The sequence below is a fragment of the Podarcis cretensis genome (genome assembly GCF_951804945.1).
Source record: "Podarcis cretensis genome assembly, chromosome: 11".
Taxonomy (NCBI): domain Eukaryota; kingdom Metazoa; phylum Chordata; class Lepidosauria; order Squamata; family Lacertidae; genus Podarcis; species Podarcis cretensis.
Window position 1 is genome coordinate 37,778,453 of NC_137180.1, and position 24,290 is coordinate 37,802,742.

The following is a 24,290-nucleotide window of genomic DNA, read 5'->3' on the forward strand; positions in this document are numbered from 1 at the left end:
ACAGACTAAAAAGCTCCTTGGCCTAAGATGTGTGTGGGCTCACTGTGACTTGGCAGACCTACATGCTCATGCAGATGAAGGTCTTGGACTAAATCCTTAGAAGGACATTCTGTAATCTTCATTTTACGCACCATTTAAGTCACAGCCCACAAAACTGGTCAGAAATTCAACAACTTGTGTAGTTTTCTTCTTCCCACAAATTCCAGGAAAAAGATTAAATATTAATCATCGTAATTTCTTTGAGATTTTAAAGATAACCTGGGCAGTAATCCTTACTAGGTAATTATCACTGGACTTAATCTTCTTCTTCTTTGGTGATCACTTGTAGCTGAGTAAGATTGTCTTCCATGAAAACAGTCTTAACAGTGAGCCTTAAGTGACTGTGGAGGCCAATTTTGCACGCACACATCCTTCCACAGTGGGGACATAGGTTTCCGGGCAGTAGCTGATCACAGTGAGGGTTTGCCAAGCGTGCCTTCCTCTTAGCTCATTTCTCCCTTTTGTCTTCAAAACCCATGACACCTTTGGTAAAGGCTGTTCTCCAATTGGAGCGCCTGCAGGCCAGTGTTTCCCAATTGTCAGTGTTCATACTACATTTTTAAAGATTTGCCTTGGGAACACCTTTAAAACTCTTTTATTGTCCACCAGTATTTCACCTTCCATTCTTAAGTTGGGAATAGAGTAGTTGCTTTGGAAGACAATAATCAGACACCCGAACAACATGACCAGTCCAATGAAGTTGATGTTGAAGAATCATTGCTTTGACACTGGTGATATTTTCTTCTTCCAGTACACTGACATTAGTTTGTCTGTCTTCCCAAGTGATGTATAATTCGTTGATGGAATATTTTGAGGAGTTGGATATGGTGTTTATAAGTGGTCTTTGTTTTGCAAGAGTACAGTAAAGTTGGTTGTAAACGAGCATTTGGGTTTCCCTGTGAATTTCCCAGTCTTCAAACACTTGGCACTACAGTCGGGAGAAAGCTGCGCTCGCAGAGCTCAGGTGATGCTGGATTTCGGCATCAATGTTGGCCCTTGTGGAAAGATAATTGCCCAGGTAGGAAAAGTCATTGACATTTTCCAACATTACACCGTTAAGTTGGATTTGTGGCACTGCAGAGGGGTTTTTTGTGCTTGTTGGTCCAGCACTTTGGTTTTGGTTTTTGTTTGGATATTGAGCTATGCTATATCCCACACCACCATTCCCCCTGTGCAAAGGAATTGTCCCTTCTTTCCTCTTCCCCGTTACTCACTCTCAAAATCTGTTCCAGAGGTTTAGGGGAACTTCTGGAGCAGATTTTGGGGGTGCATTGGGTGCAAAGAGGAAAGTGAAGTCTTGATGTGTGAGAACTCTGCATACAGCACTGGATTTCTGAGTAAATATGTATAAGTTTGCCTTGTTAATCAAGAATATTCTAAATGATTGAAAGTGCTTATGCTTTGACAGCTGTTGGAAATGTAAGGTGATAAGAAAAAGAGTACCATCTGTGTCCCAAGTACACATAAAAAAACCAATCAAAACCAGGTCTACTTCTGCAAAATATTTGCACTTTACAGAAACAACTCTGAAAAATAAAACTTCATGGATGTATTTAGGCTAGGCTTCAATCCAGCTGTGAGGGAATATTTTAATAGTCCTATCTGTTTACAGCCAAGCTGGCAGACTACTTGAACCATTTGCTTAAGCACTTTGCAAGAGCAAGAATTAAGAAACTTGTGCATCGTGACTGTTAAACGTCATCAGCAGAACACTGGCAACATTCCAGGTGCAATAGCACTGCCATGACAAAGCATCAGTGAACTCAGTAAAGAGTCATTTCGAGATTACTAATTCTGTAGCCATAACATAATTTACAAGGAATTAAATTTTTAAAGATTGGTTGCTTTCCATCTACGGATGATATTCACATTAGTTGTAGTTTTGTTTGTTTGTTTGTTTCAGAACGAAAGTACAACCAAAAGGGTTCAGATACAGAAGTGGTTCATTCTCTGATTATAATGGTTTGTGGCTGACCCACCATTTTCTTATCTGGTTTGTTTAGGATTCTCTTATGAGAAAAAGGATGGTGGTGAGGAAAGATATGAACTGCTGGTTCATACATAATGTATTTAAGAGCTCTTCAGAGAAAAGGTAGGGTTTATAAATGCAATAAATGGAAAATAACAACCTTCCCCGTACCCTCCCTCCCCTCACACCTTATGATAACTTTCCTTGCTTCCTGGTTTGAGACAAATCAGTTTGCCATTTTGTGCTAGTCACACAGCTAAGGACTGGAATCAAAGATGAAATGGTGGTTTCTAGAACTATGAGTAGTATAACTTCAGCTTTAGCCCTGTATAACTGAAGGAGCGTCTCCACCCCATCGTTCAGCCCAGACACTGAGGGCTACCTCTAAGGGCCTTCTGGTGGTTCCCTCAATGTACAAACAGGCAGAAGGCATTTTCGGCAGTCACACTCACCCTGTTGAACAACCTACCATCAAATGTCAAAGAGTTAAACAACTATATAATTTTTTGTCAACATCTGAAGGCAGCCCTGTTTCAGGAAGCTTTTAATGCTTGATGTGATCCCCCCCCCTCTGTATTCTTGTTGGAAGCTGCCCAGAGTGGCTGGGGCAACCCAGTCAGATAGGTGAAGTATAAAACATATTATTATAATTATGACAAATCATATTTGCTGATTCAAACTATGTGTCACGTTAAGGAGGAGGGTCTGAGGGTATCTAAACAGCTTCTCACAGTGCAGAAAAGATATTGGTACTTTAAAGTAAACTGCAACATAGTCATTCTTCTGAGAAATATCCAGAACACCTGCTAGCTATAAAGGAAACTTTAGCTATTAAGTTTTACCCTGACCATATTCCTGAATTATAACATGGGCTTGTTAAATGCAGTCTTCTGGAGGCTAAACTACTTGAACAGGTCTTTACATTTAGCAGAAAGAAAATCTTGTTGAGAATGCATCCTTATCCACATACCACAAACATATCCAATATGTTTCACTTTTTGCCTTTTCATACACTTACCTGCAATCCCTTGTAGCAGCCCACAGACATTAAAAATACTTTTCTTCATAATGCTCTGTACACACATGGTGAAAACAGATACAAATGCAACAGCACAGAGTATCATGATCCCAGCGGCAAGGAAAATAGCTGTCGCCTGCCAGAATCCACTGGCAATCTCATTGAAGTTTTCAGCATAAGGGCCACAAAGCGTGTCGGGCATCGATGATTTCATGTGTGAGAGTCTGATGCAACGTCCGTAGATCCCTAAGGTTGGACGAAACGGCTCCAGCGATCCTCCCATTCCATTGTCCATGCCCTCAGAATTCCCAGGTTTTGCCTTGCCAATCAGCCAATCAGCACTCATGAAGGCTATGAGCTCTGCAAATGCCACAACAATACTCAGGAGCGTCCACAGCATTGAGCGGCAAGTGACAATGACATGACACATATTGCTGTCCAAGTGCCTGCAGCCAAAGCAGTTCAGAGCCTGAAATCCAAGATAAAAAGGGATAAGTATATATGAATGGAAATTAATGGGGGGTGGGTATGATCCTGTTTCCGCTCAGCTCTTCTCCAGTAGCAGAAATGGGAGGTATTCTCAGCAGAAGTTAGATAAGCAACATTTTGCAGGCAGTCCATTCATTGATTCTGAAGGTTTAGTTTCTCTTTCCTCCTCTTCCGTTGCAGAGCACTGAAGTATGTGTGTCTGTGTTAATAATATTCATACTGGCACATGACGTTACAATAGTGTGTGGGAGGCTCCAGAGAACAGCCTACTGGTTTGACATCACATACCTAAAAGAGAGAAAAGAAGAAGGGTGTGGGGGGAGAGAATGTTAGCCCTGAAGGGAGAAAAAAATGTTTTAACTATACCCCCACGGTTTTTGTGAACAATCCAAGTTTTTAAGCAAATATCTAAATCAACATCTAATAGTTTTAACATGGGCTTGTCAAATGCAGTCTGCTGGAGGCTTTCCCAGTTTTTAACCTCAGCAGGGTTATTAATCTCCTGAGGCAGCGCCTGTACTTACAGTATCAGTTCCACACCATCCGATTTACCAGTTGTTTGTCAAAAGCTTTACAAGTTTCACAGAAACTCCCAAGCACACCCATCCATTCAAACTCCTCCTCGGAAATTACACGCCAGTGGTAGCTGTCCAGGTTAAGGAAGATTGAATGAAAATAAAAAGACTGAATTGCCTCGTCTATGAGCACAAAGGCATAGTTCAATCAGAAGGTTTTTCTGTGGCTTTAACAGAGTATTTTATTTAGGCTTGACAAATTCTAGGTTGGCTTATGATCAATATTTAAAGACAAAAATAGAAACTGTACAAAAATAAAAATCAACAGAGAGCACCAGAGAAAATAAACTTGATCTAATGGTGCAGAAGTTGGGGTGAATGGAAATATCTTCCTCTGGCACTGGAAGGATGAGAGTTTGTGCCAGGGAAGCCTCCCTGGGGAAAGCATTCCACAGACTGGGTGGCTAGAGCTGAAGAGTCCCCTTTCGCCACCATTGATCTGACCTTTGAAGGTGGGACAACCTATAGGACACGGGTTCCCAAACTGTGGTCCATGAACCAACAGTGGTCCATAACCATCATTCAGGTACTTCATGGCATGTCTGAGAATACAAATTGCAACGCAATAAAAATATAAGAAATAAAAGAAGCAATCAAAACTCATACAGCATCCAGTGCATTGCAATTTCTACAAGAGGCAGGAAAATCATTAAGTGGATCATCAATAATTTCCAAGCGGTCCATGGGGGGAAACGTTTGGGAACCATTGTTATAGAAGGACCTTGAAAGTTTTATCTTATCATCTGGACAGCTTCGTGTGGTAGAGTAGGACATAACGTAACAATGGACGTAGAGGGAATAGTTAATTTTGTCTGCACTACAGAATAAAGCCTGGTGCACTTGAGCAAACCAGAGGGCAGAAGATGCATTTCTGCCACTGAAGTTACAAAGTATGTTTAGGCCCTGTAAATTACCTGAATTGGAGACCACCTGAGACCACTCTGAACTCCTTGAGCAAGAGAGGGGAGAAGTGTAATTTAAATAAGTAAGCTGTAGTTGCTCTTTAAGCAGAAACCATGCAAGGGGATTTCATCACAACAAATCATTCAGAGGTTTGCCACAAGGATCTAGTAAAATTGTGTGCACCATCCACCACCAAATACTAAAAAGGCGGCATGCTCTACATCAGTTTTCCCTAATCTGTGGCCCTCTATATGTTGTCAAACTACAACTCTTATTATTTCTGAACATTGGCGATGGTGGCTGGGGCTGATGGAAGCTGTAGACCAATAAAATCTGGAGAGTGCAACGTTGGGGAAGGCTGATCTTATATGACTTGGTGGATGGATGTTCTTACCCTATGTAGAGAGGAACCAAAAAAGGTTGGTTTAATATAGGCACCAGTTAATTTTATAACAGATGACGGAAAGTGAAGCTTCATTAGGGAGATGATTGGTGTTTTTTCTTAATTCTAAAAGGGAATTAAATGTCCCAACCTCTGGTACACTCAAAGAGAGTAAGCAAAGAGCTAATTCAGTTCACAACTTGACTTCTGGCAGAAATTAAAGGACAAGCAGTGTTATCGTCAGGCAGACTGATGGGCATGTGGTGCAAACACACCCTCTGTAAATAGCAAAAGCTGGGAGATAACGTATCAGCTGCCAAAACAGCAAATTCTCTCAGCATGCCCCATTTCAATAATACACCGGAAGGAAGGAACTGTAATAATAGTTTCTTTTGACACTGCCCATGCTATAAAAAGGAGGTGAAGAGTTTAACTCTTGCTCAGGAAGCAAGGCAATTAATATTTTCAACATGGATTGGAACAAGTTGTTAGTTTGGAAGAGAAACACTTACACAGCTACTGAACTTGGTTTGGTATAAGAAGAATAACCTGAACAGTTTCTGCAGAGAAATTGTTCACAGGAAAAAGCAAGGTTCATACTGACTTTGCAAGGTGTGGATGTCATCGGAATGCCGAAAGGAAAAGTAATAAAAGCATGAATCATCTATTATGAGCAGCACAAGGATAACAAAGTTCAAAGCTTCCAGATATGGTTCAGCTCCCATCTAGTGTGCAAAAAACAGGGTGCACAAGCCAAAACCACGCAGAGGCTGGATGCACGGAACTGCCAGCACCGCACTGAGCCCCAGGAGCAGAATGCACACGCAATATTCCCTACCCCTATGCCACAATCATGTGAGATGAGATCCTCAGGTGGTGCCAAAGAAAAAATTGATCCCCCTGCATTTTCCAGTTATGCGTCTAGCAGTGTACGCTAAAACCATCATTTCTACTCAGGTCATTCTTGCTGTGACAGCACACAGATCTGGCTAAGGGATGGTGTAAACTAGGCAGCTCTGATTTCTGTCATTATCTCATTTTTCCTGTTAAATTTGGTTTGCCCTATTTCTGTATCAAGTATGCAATTTTTTTTAAGAAAGAAAAGAAACAAAAGGTCTCCTAATATACTAACCTTTGTAACCTTCTGCACACCATTTTCCCCAACGTAATGCATTTTTATGCATTATGTTCACTAGTATGCACATTTTAATATGCATTTTTAGTTGAAAACTTGCATCCCAAAATTTGAATTGCAAATTTCATAGACAGCTGAGTTTCATTTTATGCACTGGAAATGTGAATTAGGTAGATTTGCATTAAAATGAGAATAGACACCATTCTTATCTACAATTCCTAGCCTGCCTGCAGGCAAGTGGGTTCAACAGACAGGCTGTAGCTGGTGGAGTCATGCAGAGGCAAAGCACAAGGAAATATTTCCTAGTGGGTCATACACTCATTCAAAGTAGATGGTAATATTAGTTCCTTATCTGTACCCTTAAGTGCAGGGTTTTTGTTCTTATTAAAGCACAAATCTTCAGTGCAGGGGGAATCTGGACTGAGACCATGGGTGGTGGGGAGGAGATTTCAAAACTCTGGAGCTAATGGGTCTCTGATCCAAATTAGGACCATAACAGGAAATAAAGCGTTAAAACCTCTACCTCACTCTAGGGGAAGACAGCCTTCCCCAATCTTGTGCCCTCTAAATATTTCAGTCCTAAACTCCCATCATCCCTGAGCTTTGACTATGCTAAGTGGGGCTAATTGTGAGCTGTGGTACAAAATATATACAGGGAACCAAGGAAGGGAAGGCTGGTCTAAGGGTTGACAGAAACAACCATCCGGGCAGCCATGTGGTCCCCTGGATTTATATCCTAATCTATATCAAATACCATCTATTGCATTACAAACACAGACGAGACTTTTCAAAAGAACACTGGATTGTATCCAGCTAAGGCATGACATGATGCTATATTCCCTGCAAATTGATTCCTCGTTTCCTCTTACACAGCATTACTAACAGTAGCATTTGTATCAATACAGTCAACATTAGCACAGTGATGATCACTATCAATAGGGAAATTATTATTGTCATCCTTATTATCAGTGCAACTGCATGCATGCTTATTTAGAAGCAAGTCCCAATCAATTCAATGGAACTTTCAATATATCATCTGTTAGCCTTATGTTGTGGTGAAAGCTAGCTAATTAGCTTGGCTGTTTCAACCAGTTTATAATCCATGGCAGAGCTTCTTATTTTCCAAAATGTCCTTTTTATGAGTGTCATAATCCATGGAGAATAAAGGAGTATACTTTCCCTTTCAGGCAAAATCCTGTCCTGAATAAAATCCCAGTGTTGTCTAGATTTTTTACATTTCATGAATACTAGGGGCAGTCATTCCACAAAGAAAGTTGTTTTTCTATATGAAAATGATAAAAGGCATTTAATTGGAGTTGTGAGACAACTTTCCCCAGTTATCAATTTCATCAACAATCTAGAGTCTATGGGAGACATTCAGTAACAGCTAATTCAGAAATGGCAACCACTGCATGAAATCATGAAAACCTAGGATTAACAATGTGTTGAATAGTTTATCCAACATAAACTGAATTATTCTCTATTATTCTTTGCACGGTTTCCTTTTAAAGGTTTTATAGCTGACAACAGTTCACACTTACATTTCCACAGAGCAGAATGAGCACCAAATGTTTTGCTAAGAATAATAAAAGATTTCATGGAACTGCCTGATACTAGCAATTCTTTTCACTGTGATAGGCAGCCATTCTCAATGATAGCCAACGTGGTGCCCTCCTCATGCTGTTCGACCAGAACTGCCATCAGTCCAAGCCAACATGGCCAGTGATCAAGGATGGTGGAAACTGTAGTCCAAAACATGGGATCAGAGATGGTGCTAGGGAGGGGTCTCCTCCAACCCAGTCCACTTGGAGATGCTGAAGGACCTGAATCGTGTGGCCTATCACTGTGATAAATGCCCTCATCCTAGTAATTTGTTTTTTTCTCTCTCCTCAGGACACAAGAGTGGAAATCACACAAAACTGTGACTACTCCTATGCGCATTAACACCCTTAAGTGTTCACCAAGAAGGCACACAAAAGGCATTTCTTTTGCCACAGTAACCTCAAGATTTTCTAGCCCTTATGACTGCAGTGCAGACTTCAAAGTCTGTGGGTGACAACTGGTGAAATTTCAGACACTGGCAAAGGGGAACCAATCAGTTTCCCAGAGGTTAGGGACAAGCATTTAGTGTTTCCCGCACCCAATGAGAAGCAGTATGTATGTATGTACTGTCTGTATGTATGTACAGTCGTACCTCGGGTTACATACGCTTCAGGTTACACACTCCACTAACCCAGAAATAGTGCTTCAGGTTAAGAACTTTGTTTCAGGATAAGAACAGAAATCGGGCTCGGGCAGCGCAGTGGCAGCAGGAGGCCCCATTAGCTAAAGTGGTGCTTCAGGTTAAGAACAGTTTCAGGTTAAGTACGGACCTCCAGAACGAGGTACCACTGTATTTAAAGGAACAAAATATAAGCAAACATATGCACTTTCCCCTTAATTTACTCACACAGAATTTTTATTCATTTTAGTGCAAAGTACACATACTTCTGAACATTAGAGCTTCTGAGCTTCTGGAGGAGCTTTCTTGCCCTGTGTTTTGCATCACAAAGCATGATATATAACTGCAAAAACAAACAAACAAAAACCAAACACTGATATAGAGGCTGAATTCCGAGTTTTGGATTGACATAGTTGGAACAGGAATTACCTTCAGATTAGACTGGTTGCTAATCCTGGAGGTCCCACCATGACACTCTTTTACTGTAGGGCCTACGGTGTTAGTACAGATTGTCTGCTTAAGCCATCCGTGTTTGTTTTACTCAAGTTCCCTGCTTGGCAGAAGATCCAGTCATCCTTCCTGCTCTCCATTTAGAGCATATGGTAATTAGAAGGATGTAGTAGGCTAATATCCTTAAGGTTATTTGGGATATGAAGAAATCTGGCCTCTATTGCAAGGGGAAGAGGGATAACTAGAAGGCTTTCATCCCCTTCTAGAAGCACAAATTCTACGATTCTATTTTCTATTGAAAGAAAGCACAAGCCTGAATGTGTATCACAAGTCCCCTAAACTTTGCAGTCTCCCCTGTTTTATTAACTAATGAATCATCTTTAGAAAAGTGCCTTTTGGCTCAACTAAAATAAACAGCTGAAGTGAGGGCCACACAGGCAGCTGAAACGGGACCTTTGAGAGAGAGAGAGAGAGAGAGAGAGAGAGAGAGAGAGAGAGAGGAAAGAAAGCAGCAGCTGCAGGCACAGCAAGTCCTTTTCTTCTCCTGCTCAATTCAGTCTGCAGTGAAATCATGCAGAGGGGTTTGTATATCTTTTGTTTACCAAACACAAGGTTAACATCTTGATGTCTAAAAGGAGGAAGGGCTGCTAGAGCCTTGGCACTGGTTCCATGAGCTGTTATTCATTAGTGGATCTACCACATTCTGAGAATGCTTTGAGCGATGAATAACAGAGGTAGTGGCTATTTAGATGCTGATGGTTTTAAATTATTGCCATTTAAAGACACACATACGAACTTATGTTGGTTGCGCTCATGAAAAAAATAGGAGGCTTCCACCCAGCTTAGGACAACTTGGCTAAGCTCTCATTTCCATTACGCCTCCTACTGAGATGTTCCTATAGCTTATTCTATGCAGAGGAAGAGCAAACTAGATAATGGATACTAGTGCATTTGGCTGTAACTGCTGCTATTTCCTGTCTCATTGAACATGCTTCAAATGTATTTTCCATACATGCTTTAAAAAAACAGATATGAGTATTAATCAAAATTCTGACATCTCAGTCTTTTCAGAATAGATCTCCTCTTGTTTTATTTACCAGCATTCTCTTTCTGGTCTCCACTGCAGATCTCAGTATTCCACTAAATGCAGGAGAGGATAAGAAGCAGGTAAATTATACCTTTTGCTGATAACTACACTTATAAATGGGCCCCTAATTTTAACTGAACAAGTCCTATTTAAGAGTAGACCCATGAAACTGATAGGCATTACTTAGGTCCATTTGTTTCAATGGGTCTACTCTGAATAGCACTAGCATTGACTACAACCTGTAGACCAGAACAGTCAGTAATGCTGACCCTATTCAATCCTACACAGGATGAGGCCCAGGCAAAGGGCTCTTTAACACCTTCCTACTGTGTGGGGGCAGTAAAAAGATTTTGGCAAAGATTTTGCCTTACTGTGCATGTCAGGCTGCAATCCTATACCCACGTACCCAGGAGTAAACTCCCATTGGACTCAAACTGCTGATTAGACATGTATAGGGTTACATGGTTAATCACTTCTCCAGGTACAGGGACCTTCAGTCCTTTACCTCACCACCACTACCAAGTAGCTACAGGGTTTCTTTAAGAATCCTCCCCTTATGTACCTCAGCTGCTTCATGCCTTCGTTTGCATACAGCAGTGAGCATCTGAAGCGCATAAAATGCAGAAATCTGCCAGAACCTCTGCTGATGTTGAACTGCGGAGAGAACACAAGTGAGCCTTAGCCTGTGCTTCAGCTTACATGGGAGAAAATAGCTGATGTATTATCCCTAGAACCAGTGCCTATGCAGGAGCAAGAGATAGGAAATCCCTGGGGATGGATCCATGGGTCACCTATCCCTTAGTATGCCACATGGTTCACCTGAAGGAGCATCTCCACCCCCATCGCTCAACCCAGACACTGAGGTCCTCCTCCGAAGGGCCTTCTGGTGCTTCTCTTACTGTGAGAAGTGAAGTTACAAGGAACCAGGCAGGGCCTTCTCAGTAGTGGCGCCCTCCCTGTGGAATGCCCTCCCTTCAGATGTCAAGGAGATAAAGAACTACACAACTTTTAGAAGACATGTGAATGCAGCCCAGCATCAGGAAGTTTTTAATGTCTGATGTTTTATTATGTTTCAATATATGCTGTAAGTCGTTCAGAGTAGCTGGGGAAACGCAGCCAGATGGGCGGGGTATTATTATTATTAAACTGGGTGGACAAGCAGATACCTGACCAAGCATTACTACACCTCTGCTTCCCTGGATTTCCAAATGGTTGTGAAGCATAAGGCAACAATTACATGCCTAAAACTAGGATAGATGATGATAGATAGATAGATAGATAGATAGATAGATAGATAGATAGATGATAGATAGATGATAGTCAGAGATTTCTAATGCTAGAAAGGAAATATGCCACCCTGCTCTATGTGTAACATGAAAAGTGAAGTGAGAAACAACATGAAATGTACATATACATCAACTAGACCAGTGTTTGGGTCTCCGACTGTTTTTTGACTACAGTTCCCATCATCCCCAGCCACTGGTCCTGCTAGCTAGGGATGATGAGAGTTGTAGCCCCAAAACAGCTGGAGACCCAAGCTTGGGGAACACTGAACTAGGCGGTGGTCTGCAGCTCCAGGTTAGAGCATCTGCTTTGCATGTGGAAGGTCCCCAGTTCAGTCCTAGGCATCTTCAGGTAGCGCTGCCTGAAATCCTCAAGAGTCACGGCCAGTCCATGTAGACAATAATGAGCCAGGTGGACCAATAGTCTGACTCAGTATATGGCAACTTCCTATGTTCCTAACACGCTATGGTTGTGATTCATAGCTGTACAATCTCATGTCAGCAAAACCTGACATTTTGTCCTTCAGTGGTAAAGAGGTCATACTCGTAATGTTTTTCAACATCATCGAAGCTCCAATTTCCCGGACTATGGGTTTGTTCCAATTACTCTTTGTTATTGCATTTCAAATTCCTTAGGCCCGTGGCCATAGCATTGTGTTTTGAAAACTTACTGAAGATTTGCTGTACTTGCAAAACATATTAAATCTTCTATATGGGAAAAGGAATGTAGACAGCATGGTATTTCTTGGTATCTCAAAAGAAAGGTGCAAGTCCCTGGGGGGTACGGAGAGCTGTTACCCAGAGCAACATTGGCCACAAATACTGGCGTAACGTAACTGCTCAAGAATGTATCAGTTGGGAGGGAAATGAGGAGTTTTCACTCTTTTGTACCAGATGAAATCATTCTAGATGAAATCATTCAAAGTCCTGGAGTCCCAGATGAAACCCCCTTTCTTGTATGCATACAATAACATCATCCTCCCAACCAGAGCCAAATGCTCATTCTCCTGTAATTAGGACAACCTTGGAATGCTCTTCTCCTGCTCTAAATCTGGACTTCTAAAACGGAACTTTAAAAAAAAAGGGAGGGAAAGATGACCAACTGCTGTGTGGATCATTAATGCTTTTTATGTGCATTAACACAAACTGTTCCTGAATAACGAACAGTTCAACATATTCTGAAAGTTCCCCTAAAGAACCCCATTCTACTGACCTCACAGGCTATGTCTTTAGATGGTAGATGCTGAGGAAAATCGACAGGTAGATAAATAGTGGGCTGTATTATTATTATCACTTTATACACAGGGCAGATTTTAGAGATAGGAAGCCAAAATGCATCTATGTGTCAGGAGGCCCATGCTGAATGGAAGACTGTAGATCTATTTCTGTTTTCAGTTGGTGCACCAGCAAGACAGGCACTGGCTACCAGCATTTATGCACTGGATATTTCTAGATTAGATTACTGTAATATCCACTATGTGGGGCTGTCCTTGAAGACACTGGAAATTTCAGCATAACGTGGGCATCCTTACTGTTGCTGGGTATAGGTTGGTATGAACATATTAAAGGGCTCAATTATAAAGACACTTAGATTATAGTTGATACAGAAAGGCAGGTAGAAATTTTAGTACAAACAAACAAAAATATAATGCCTACTTAGAAGCAGTTTCATTGGTTGCTACTTTATTTCCAGGTCTGATCCAAGCTACTCATTTTTACCTTTAAAATATTAAGTGGAATATGCTTTGAGAACATTTGGTTGAAAGGTGACCTATAAAAATTACAAATAAGTAAATAAATAAATAAAGTACTTCAATATGTGCTACAAATTGCCAAACTGGGATTGATCCAAAGCCAAGATATTCACTGCCTCTTGACTCTTTCAGCCATTCAAAACATCCAAACATTCCCTAACTCATACAAAATTTAAAAAGCAAAGAGTGAACTAGAAGAACCCAGAAACATAAAAGGCTCTTGTCGTTTACTTTCTTTACTTTTAAGTAACAGTGCCTGCCAATTATGTCAAGCCACCCCTAACAAGTGTTTAGCCTATTTTTAAAACTACAAGTGTTTGAAAACTTCCCTTAATATTTTCCTCCATCTATTTATGGGAGTGAAGTTCTTCCTGATATATGACTTAAATTTTCCTCCTCAGCTGCACAGATTGTAGAAATAAGCTAGAAATACACCCAAGATTGAATCACATGTAGACTTTGGCTTTATCCACCCAAGCAGATTTTGTACCAGCTGATGCTGAATTGAGATATGGTACATCAACTATCATATGACTTTTTCACAGTCTAACAAAATAAGACAATGCTTTCCTCTAACTGACCTGCGTTACAATCATTCTCAAAGCTTAAAGTAAATACATCTCGTGCCGAGAACTACTGTGATCCAGTTTTGAGATGTCTGAAAGTGACTTCTTACTTAACTCCAGCTAGTCAGTCAGGCATTTGTAAGAGTTAACATCCCAGGGTCAATTGTATAGCTGACCCACATTTTGTTAAAAAGCACATGCTTTCAGGTACTGCAAAAAAATCACAACACAAGGGTAGTGATGGAGAAGAAATTTGGTTCAGTTAGAATTTTAATACCTAAATTGCACTTTCTGAAACAATAAGAAAACCAAAACACAGCTATCTTTTAATATTCAATGTTATCTGAATTTTGTGATGCAGCTTTCCAAACAAATAATGTGTTCAAAAATTGTATATTGGGACAAAGTATGTATGAAAATGTATATATTAGTGAAAATATTACATAAAATGTTTTATATCAGCAAAAATTGCTTGCAAAAATGTGTACATTGGGGAAATTTGCACTTAAACACTGATGAATTTTTATGAGGGATTTTCCCCCCAAATGAAACCCTCATATTAAAGTAGTAATGTGAAGAACTAAACTTAATACTTGAAAAAAGGAGAAAATTTAATTTACAGACTTGTTTTTCTCTTGAAAAGGGTTTGATAGTAGACTTTCACCATAAATCAACTTTGCATTGCTATTCTAAAATCTGTATTGCTTGGCCGGTCTGAGCACAAAACCCAGGAATTACCAAAACCAAAAAACTTCAGTACTATATCCATTTACTAGACCGTAAGTTCCACTGAACCCAATGGGACTTACTTCTGAGAAGACATGACTAGAATTGTGTTGTTAGTTGAGGAAGAACAATTTCCCACTGTGGCTCTGTTATAGTGCTTCATTAGTACACATGGGTAAATATTTCTGCTTTCCTACAAACTACATCTGTGTGGGATAAATACACAACAGGATAGATAGATAATTAGATAGATAGATAGATAGATAGATAGATAGATAGACAGATAATTTATTACGGTCGGAGACCAGCTTATAAAACACACTTGGGGGTACAGTCACAGAAGGAAAACAAACAATTAAAACAATGTACAACAATAAGAATTGATGCTTTTGAATTATGGTGCTGGAGGAGACTCTTGAGCGTCCCATGGACTGCAAGAAGATCAAACCTCTCCATTCTTAAGGAAATCAGCCTTGAGTGCTCACTGGAAGGACAGATCCTGAAGCTGAGGCTCCAATACTTTGGCCACCTTATGAGAAGAGAAGACTCCCTGGAAAAGACCCTGATGCTGGGAAAGATGGAGGGCACAAGGAGAAGGGGATGACAGAGGACAAGATGGTTGGATAGTGTCTTCGAAGTTACCGGCATGAGTTTGACCAAACTGCGGGAGGCAGTGGAAGACAGAAGTGCCTGGCGTGCTCTGGTCCATGGGGTCACGAAGAGTCGGACACGACTAAACGACTAAACAACAACAACAACAATAAATTTAAAAACAATGTACAACAATAAACTACCACAGAGAGCTGACCCAGAGTCACTCATAGAACCGAGTTTGGGGATTTTCTTAACAAACTAGTTTGAGCACAACAGTATGCATTTCATCCAGTCGGGTGGCGCTGTGGTCTAAACCACTGAACCTAGGGCTTGCCGATTAGGTCTGCGGTTTGAATCCCCGCGACAGGGTGAGCTCCCATTGTTCGGTCCCTGCTCCTGCCCTCCCCTGCTCCTGCCAACCTAGCAGTTCGAAAGCACGTCAAAGTGCAAGTAGATAAATTGGTACCGCTCCGGCAGGAAGGTAAACGGCATTTCCGTGCGCTGCTCTGGTCTTGCCAGAAGTGGCTTTGTCATGCTGGCCACATGACCCGGAAAAACTGTCTGCAGACAAATGCTGGCTCCCTCGGCCAGTACAGCGAGATGAGCGCCGCAACCCCAGAGCCATTCACGACTGGAATTAACTGTCAGAGGTCCTTTACCTTTACCTTTATCTATTTCATCTCATATGATGCTTCACATGCCTCTCTTTTGCTACTTGAATCTGTGCACAATTGGTCACAACTTTCTAATAAAATAGATGCACATGTAACAGTGACTTGCAGCATTGATAATTCCTTGCTTTGAAGGGGATACATAAGTTCTTTCTGCAGAACTAGATTTGTGTTGGGAATTTGAGTCACACGCGCCACTCTGCAGGCAACAAGTGTTGAAAAAGCATGACTGAACAGGCTTTTAATATACATACCCAACCAGAATTAAATCACTAATACTGGCAGGGATTTTATATTCCTTGGGATTTTCCAACTCCTTTATCTGCTGGCTCAAATTGGAGAATCAGCATGTAGAAGGGTATTAACATCACTCCTCACTCATGATTGTACTATGCTTGGTGAGATCCGTATTCTAAGTTCCACTCAGCCATAAAGGTAACCTTTGGTCATTCACTATCTCTCAACCTAATCTACATCACAGGATTGTTGTAAGAATAAAATGGAAGGGGCAGGGGAGAACCATGGATGCCACCTTGAGCTATGTGGAAGAAAGGCAGGATAAAAATGAAATAAATAATGCAGGTGGCATTTTAATTTTTCCACATGAACCATAAACAAACTGGTTGGTTCAGAAGTGCTAAACTGGCTACTGAACTTTTAGCAACCCAAACCAGTTGGAGCTGGACTTGACACAGCTGGGCAATTAGATTCCCTTATCACCACACATTACAAGCTACATGTTGTTCTCAGACTCCCATCTCCCACAATCACATTTCTGTATAGGAAATGTATACGTTCCGAAGCGCCCTGAGTAAAAGACCCAGCATCCTGACTAGGACTTGTGTGAATACAATCATTCTTTGTTGAATTTAAACCATTCACAAATGTCGCATTTTAGGTCAGTTACAAGAAAGATGTTGTGTCGGTATTTTGCAGACAGATCATGAGATATGAACTGCAGGAAATGAAACTTGCTTAACAGCCACTTGTGACAGACAGCATCTCAGTCGGGAACAATGTATGAGAAAGCAGCATGCAGAATAAATCACATGACTTACTGATTTATAGCTCATGCTTTACCAAGTGCTTTTATTTATTTTTAAGTTGATAGGCACCAACTCTTCAGGTTTTCTAACTCCATTCACATGCTTCAGTTTAGGTGTAGCATGTACAAATGTGTGAATGCCATAGTATGCATTGTGTAAATGTAGTATGGTATGCATTGTTTATGCAGTCTATGAGGAGCTATTTTCACTAAAAGAACCCTGGCTCATTCCTCTGCTGCCTATTGTTTGTTTCTACATCAGCCACTTTTGCAGCTTTCTCCCAGCTGTTTCTTTCTCATTTGATTATTTTGCGCCCTTGTCTCTTTGCTCTTGCATTTCCTTCTCCCCTCAGCTCTGGCTCTGTCACAATCTCCACTATCACAGTTCCTGCACATGAGCCTCCAAGTGACTTTGGCTCAAGATTTGCTCTCCTACAGGTTTTGCTCACTGCAAGTTTGTGTTCCCTTCGTTTTCACTTGCTTATTTTTGGCTAAGTAAGTTTACTTTTCTCCCCATGTAATTTCTTATGCTTTTTCCTGTCATCTCTTCCCAACTTTTGCTTGGGAGTATTCTTGGACCCAGCATCACTCCAAGATACTCTGGTGCACCCAATGTGTCCTTATGCACGGCTTGGTAATATTCTGTTTAGATTGCTATAACGTGCTCTACACTGGGCCACCTTTGAAAAATATCCAGAACTCCAGTTAATGCAAAATCAATGCTAACAGGAGCCTGTTTCTCAGATCAAATTATTTCCAGGACTAATTTAAAGTGCTGCTTTTACTTATTTTAATTTTATTTATTTACTCAAAGTTCTACATGCAACTCTTCCGATGCATTCATATTACTTAGTGCCTAACAACAATTAAAATATCTCAGTCCCATTGTTTTTGATCCTTAAGGATTGTCTTAACCCAGGCTTCCTCAACCTCGGCCCTCCAGATGTTTTTGGCCTACAACTCCCATGATCCCCTGCTAGCAGGACCAGTGGTCAGGGATGATGGGAATTGTAGTCTCAAAACATCTGGAGGGCCAAGGTTGAGGAAGCCTGTCACTACAGATGCCATGACACTACAGATACACTTTGATGGTCAAGAGAGGCCTTACTCCATGGCACATGGGGTAGGGCCTTTTTGATGGTGACAGTCAGGTGGTAGAATTCTTAGTCCAGGAGATTCAGCTGAATTACTTTTATTTTTCCCTCTGGCAACAGGACAGGCAAAACATATCTGTGTAGGTGTACATTTGTACAGGACACTCTAAGAAGTAACTCTAATGTGTTTACCATTTTTGAATTTGTTTGTTCTTCATCTGCTGGGTTAATACCACTCTGGTTTTCATGTTTGCTTAAAAATAATAATTTTTAAAGGGTTTTATGGAAGGGGAATTGTTCCCTAAGGTTATCTTTTTAAAAAAAGTTCATACCTCAGGATTTAACTAAGCATGCAGGTACTACCTTCTTGTTGCTCAGTAATTCTCTTTTGGCTACAAAGCTATCATGCTGGGACTGAGTTCAGCATTAGGACAAGTGATGTTTACTTAACTGGCATGATGTATGGTTTTATGATGACCATTAGCTGCTTCAGGGTCAGAAAGATGAGGGTGTAAGTATTTTAGTATTTTCCCATTCTCTCTTCATTTCTTTTCTCAATATTTTACTAATAAATCAATTCAATTTGTGTCTCTCCTCTGTCAGTTACTTCATCTGCTTCACTTTGTTTTCAAACCCTGCATTCTCTCTCCCTTCCTCTCTCATTCATGCAACCCTGACTGAGGTTATTTTTACAGATAGGTAGCCGTGTTGGTCTGCCATAGTCAAAACAAAATTAAAAAAAATCCTTCCAGTAGCACCTTAAAGACCAACTAAGTTAGTTAGTTGGTCTTTAAGGTGCTACTGGAAGGATTTTTTTTATTTTGTTGAGGTTATTTTGATAATGTTTCAGGTTTTTGTTTTTGTTTTTAAATAATCCCCTTGATATGACTCTGTTCTGCCTACGTTTCTCAAAATGGGTGACTCCTTCAAAATGGGTGACTCTTGTTCCTTTCAAAACTGATGTATTGTCCTTCCAATTCTAAAAAGAAAAAATATGCCAGACCTATTTCCAATCTTCCCTTGCCCGCCCCTCGCATCTTTTCCAACAGTTACTTATGGTGTTCTTTCAGTTAGAACTTGTGGCCATCAGTCAGTTCTCCTTTTTCAACTGTTTCAGTTTTCAATACTGATGACTACGTTATCCTTTTTGCCTCTTTGAACTCTCTAGATTTTCTTGGGAAAGTTATTTCACGAGTTCCTCCTTTTTCAGTTTGTCTCATCGTTCCTCTTTTCTTTCTCCTTGGACCCCCCCAAAAATCTGTTTCTCTCAGCCCTTTCCTCCTACAGTGGTACCTCGGGTTAAGAACTTAATTCGTTCCGGAGGTCTGTTCTTAACCTGAAACTGTTCTTAACCTGAAGCACCACTTTAGCTAATGGGGCCTCCCGCTGCTGCTGCACCGCTGCTGCGCGATTTCTGTTCTCATCCTGAAGCAAAGTTCTTAACCATAGGTACTATTTCTGGGTTAGCGGAGTCTGTAACCTGAAGCGTATGTAACCTGAAATGTATGTAACCCAAGGTACCACTGTATTTATCTTTCCTTCCTTGCAACTATTATTAATTTAATTAATATTAGTTATAGTTTTTACAATGATGACCTTTTACAATGATGGCTTGAGAGCAGTACATGTGAAAAGGATCTAGGAGTCTTGGTTGACCACAAACTTGACATGAGCCAACAGTGTGACGCGGCAGCTAAAAAAGCCAATGCAATTCTGGGCTGCATCAATAGGAGTATAGCATCTAGATCAAGGGAAGTAAAAGTGCCACTGTATTCTGCTCTGGTCAGACCTCACCTGGAGTACTGTGTCCAGTTCTGGGCACCACAGTTCAAGAAGGACACTGACAAACTGGAACGTGTCCAGAGGAGGGGAACCAAAATGGTCAAAGGCCTGTAAACGATGCCTTATGAGGAACGGCTAAGGGAGCTGGGCATGTTTAGCCTGGAGAAGAGGAGGTTAAGGGGTGATATGATAGCCATGTTCAAATATATAAAAGGATGTCACATAGAGGAGGGAGAAAGGTTGTTTTCTGCTGCTCCAGAGAAGCGGACACGGAGCAATGGATCCAAACTACAAGAAAGAAGATTCCACCTAAACATTAGGAAGAACTTCCTGACAGTAAGAGCTGTTCGACAGTAGAATTTGCTGTCAAGGAGTGTGGTGGAGTCTCCTTCTTTGGAGGTCTTTAAGCAGAGGCTTGACAACCATATGTCAGGAGTGCTCTGATGGTGTTTCCTGCTTGGCAGGGGGTTGGACTCGATGGCCCTTGTGGTCTCTTCCAACTCTATGATTCTATGATTCTAGTTTTTTTCTCTCCTGATCAGTCTTCAACATTCTTCAGTTCTCAAAATCTGTTGTGATTCTTAGTTCCTCTGGTTCTCAGTTTGATATTTTCCCTATTCTTTCTATTTTTCACTGGGTTCCCTTTCTGTATCACATTCATCTTAAACCTCTGGCCCCTGCTTTCAAGAGCTTACAATCTCTTCTGCCCTTAATCTCCCTCTTCCCTCACCTTTTCTGTACTCTGTCTGTATGTTCCTGTGGAACACCTTGCTTCCTGACAAGCAAGCAGCTGAAAGTTCACCTTTTCCAGGCTTTCCTTCCATGAATATATTCTCTATCCCCTGCATGCTTTTGTGCTACATTCTCTTTTCCTTTTTTATGAATGGACATTTAGACAGGAGAAGCCTAGTGGAAATTACCTTGGTGATCCTGGCAAAGTTGGCACATGCCTTCTTCCACGACAGGTGATATGTTTCCATGGAAACAAAATGCCTAGGCAATTGCTCTTAATACTGAATATTTTTAGAATATTCTGAACTGGAAAAGGAACCCTATTAGGTAAGCAGGCATGCCTTGCTCCTTCCTTCCAGAGGTAATCCAGACATCCTTGAAAAGAGTGCAGTTTTAAGTCAGAAACAGAGTAACAGACAGAAAGACCAGGGTTTGGGCTTTATCAGCATATTAGGATAGTGGCTGTTTCCCTGGAGATCAGATGTAGGTGTCACAGATTCTGGCTGGTTGTTGTAATGTTTTAAGTAGTGCCTATGCTTAAATATATATCATATACATACACAAGATACATACTGTTTGTGGACAAGATCTAATCCCACCAAATGATACAGGATAATATTTTAAAATAATGTCTAAAATAATTCTAAAAGGTTTATTTGGCTATGGTTTGAAGCAAGAGGAAAAACAAGCAAGTACTGTAGTAGTGTGAAGAAGATGGAGAAATGCTATTGGGCGACAGAGAGAAGGCAGAACTGCACAACACCTACTTTGCTTTTGTCTTTACCCAAAAGGAAAGCAAGAGTCCAACCTGGTGATAGCAGAATAAATGATGTAAGGAGGGAGCTGCAGCCCAAGATAGGAAGAGAGGCAGAAACCTAGCTACTTCAAATGAATCCACATCTCCAATTCTATTATTCTATCTCCAAAAAGAAAAGATATGCAATGCAAGGAAGTAGTAATTGCATCTGTATTTCTAATGAAAGTCTTGTGGATGTTATTAGGGCACAGAGAAACTGCAGGTCAGGACCCAAACTCATTAGTACTGCTGTGATGCGAGAATGCGGTCTCACGCTTCTGACAGTCTAGAAGAAATACAAAGATCCATCCCTCTCTGAGCAATTTATTCAGCCCCAATTTTTAAAAAAGACTTTAGACACTAGGTTTGTACCATTTATACTTTTGATTCATCATCTCATAACTTAGATTCTCTTGATAGGAAAATGATGTTTTAGTAAATATTTGGGTGGTCATCTTCAAGGGATGGAGGGACGGATGGATGGATGGATGGAAGGAAGGAAGGAAGGAAGGAAGGAAGGAAGGGTGAAGAGAGGCACCTGAACAGTAAATGCACAGATTGATATTTAAATTTGCAATACAAACCAGGTCTTCTTAATTTTAAACCAGTGAGTTCTGAAAGACACTCATAGGATGTCAGGATAGAAGCAATATACAGAAAGCAATTAAACCTTGAGTTTGTTAAAGAGAAGAAACAAAGAATAAATAAGACACACAGCTATGTGGGTGGTAGAGGAGCAGTGTATATTTGCAGCAAGCACTTGGTACAAGGTGGAACAAATTACAAGGAATGGGGGGGAACAATAGTAGGTAGTAATGAGCAATTAAGAGAGACTGCCAAACAGAAATCTGAAACAGAATGTTAGCCAGTGTTACAGTGCAGTACACAGGAAGATGAAGAGCTGAGTTAAGTATTCAAGTAAAAAACAGTATTTACAGGAAGTCTATGGAGAATGGAAAGAGAGTAAAAGGAGAGAATAAAATCTTGACAGAGGAAAGAAAGAAGTCAGCATTCCCATTACCCTCCACCACATGAGGGCAGTGTTACTTCAATAGAACTTTACCCATAGAGGAATCCTAACATACACAGGGCAGGTGCAACAACATTGTCCTCAGATAATATTTTATGCAGAATACTAAAAGGTGCCTCAACCAATTCACATCTACCCCAGACATACACACACCACTCTATCAACTCCCTGCAATGAAGTGTTCAGAACCAGTGGAGCTAATATGATTTTAAACTTCCAAGTTGTTATCATAGTGTGACAAAATGAAATCATGCAGAAGTACAAGGAAACAGAATTGAAAGGAACTTACAGCTTCTCCACTAATATAACAAAACTATGAGAGAGGAAATAGCCTAGTAAAACACACTGAACAAAATTCATAGTTATCTTGGTAACTTTAATTTGAAAGGTAGGTTATAATAACTTTTCCATGTGATTTAAGAAGGAGGTGTCACCAACACTATTGCATCCCACTCAAAAGAGGCCCGATCTTTCCATGTTGTAGTGTAGTCATTTGACTCAGATTAATGGAAACAAAGATTTGCTGCAATGCCAAGGACACTCCTATTCAGAGGACCACCCAGAGGGTTAATTAACAAAGCACTAGGAAATAAGTTGCCTTTTTATGAAGCAGGAATACAAGAGGTGAAGGTCTACAGCAGTTATGACAGAACTAAAGTAAATAAAGGATGAGAGGAATAATACAGATACTATGAAGGGGGGGGGGGAGTATTGTAAGCTTTCATCAAAGAGAAGAAAAGGCAAAGCGCAAAGGGACCACTTCAGTTAATCACATAAAACATGGCTCAGGTGATCAGGAACAAACCACAGAAAACCTTAGGTTTGTGTGCTCCCTCTCTCCTCCTCTGCACACAACAGCAGGAGAATGAAGGCTTCTGCTCTTACTCCAAAGAAAACCACAGCTTCCCCCAAAATAAGGGACAACATATCCTATATCCCCAAGTCTCTCAGGTGCTTATGTGAAGAGGCCACATGGGGTCATTGTTAGTGGGGTAATGTATGAGGTACAGAATCCTTGCGATAAGATGAATCTCAAAATGCACAGGAGCAGAGTGCTCATAATATCTCGTTGGTACATGATTTTCTTGCTTCTGTATTGTGCTTTGGTATGTACAAGCTTGGAAATGAAATAATCTTGTGTGGCTATATTTGTTGTTTGCAACGTTTAATGGAAATAAAAAAAATTGAAAGAAAAAAATCCGCATTCGCGAGTTCATATGTAGCACAAGACTGTGGTCTGTTCTAAGTGGAAGCTTTCATTTCATTTTCTTTTGCCCACAAAGGTAGATGAGTGAGGAGAGGTTATGTGTAAGCCCAAAGTTCATTGTGGGTTATTGCTAACTACAGCTGTGGTTCAGAGAAGAAGCAAAATCAAGCATGGAACCCACTCTTAACTAGAGAAATGTACCGTAATTTATAAGACTCTTAGCTACCTCACAAGGACACTTGTCCGAGATGAAATGGAGCTGTGTACAACACAGTAAAGATTGACCAGAGATCTGAGACTCCAGGAACCAGCATTCCAAGGGCAGAACACAATGATGTGTTTGCAAAGCAATTAACATAATGTATTGTTTCTCTTTTTAAAATTCCAATGCAGAGCAACATACGAAAGGAGAGTGTGCTAAATATATCAAGTGTCATTGAAGAAATGAGCTAGGGATTCCTAAAGAAGGAAGATACTGGCACTTCATCCCCAAACCTTTTAAGGAGTGGGGGGTGGAGGTCTGTATTTCAAAATAGAAGTTAGGATGAGTTGACAGGGTGGGCATTATAACAGGAGTACAAAAGTGTCCAGAAGGAATGAGTTCATATTTCAGAGATATCTCCAAAGCCTGAATCTAAGAGCCAGATTCCTAGCTCCCAGCATCCAGCCCATAATCATAATCTATAATGGCATATTTATAATGTGACCTGAAAGGAACTGGTTATTCATGTGAAATAGCAGT

At 40.7% G+C, this 24,290-nt stretch overlaps 1 protein-coding gene across 3 annotated transcripts in view; it reads right to left on the bottom strand.

Moving 5' to 3' along the window:
- The window catches only part of LHFPL2 (LHFPL tetraspan subfamily member 2), a 121,921-nt gene that overhangs the window by 11,575 nt on the left and 86,056 nt on the right, over positions 1-24,290 (bottom strand). For all 3 annotated transcript variants that reach the window (XM_079995839.1, XM_079995838.1, XM_079995840.1), the window contains exon 3: positions 3,027-3,803. In XM_079995839.1, the coding sequence (XP_079851965.1) occupies positions 3,027-3,456 (430 nt within the window). In that variant the 5' untranslated portion in view covers positions 3,457-3,803. The remainder of the gene's footprint in view (positions 1-3,026; positions 3,804-24,290) is intronic.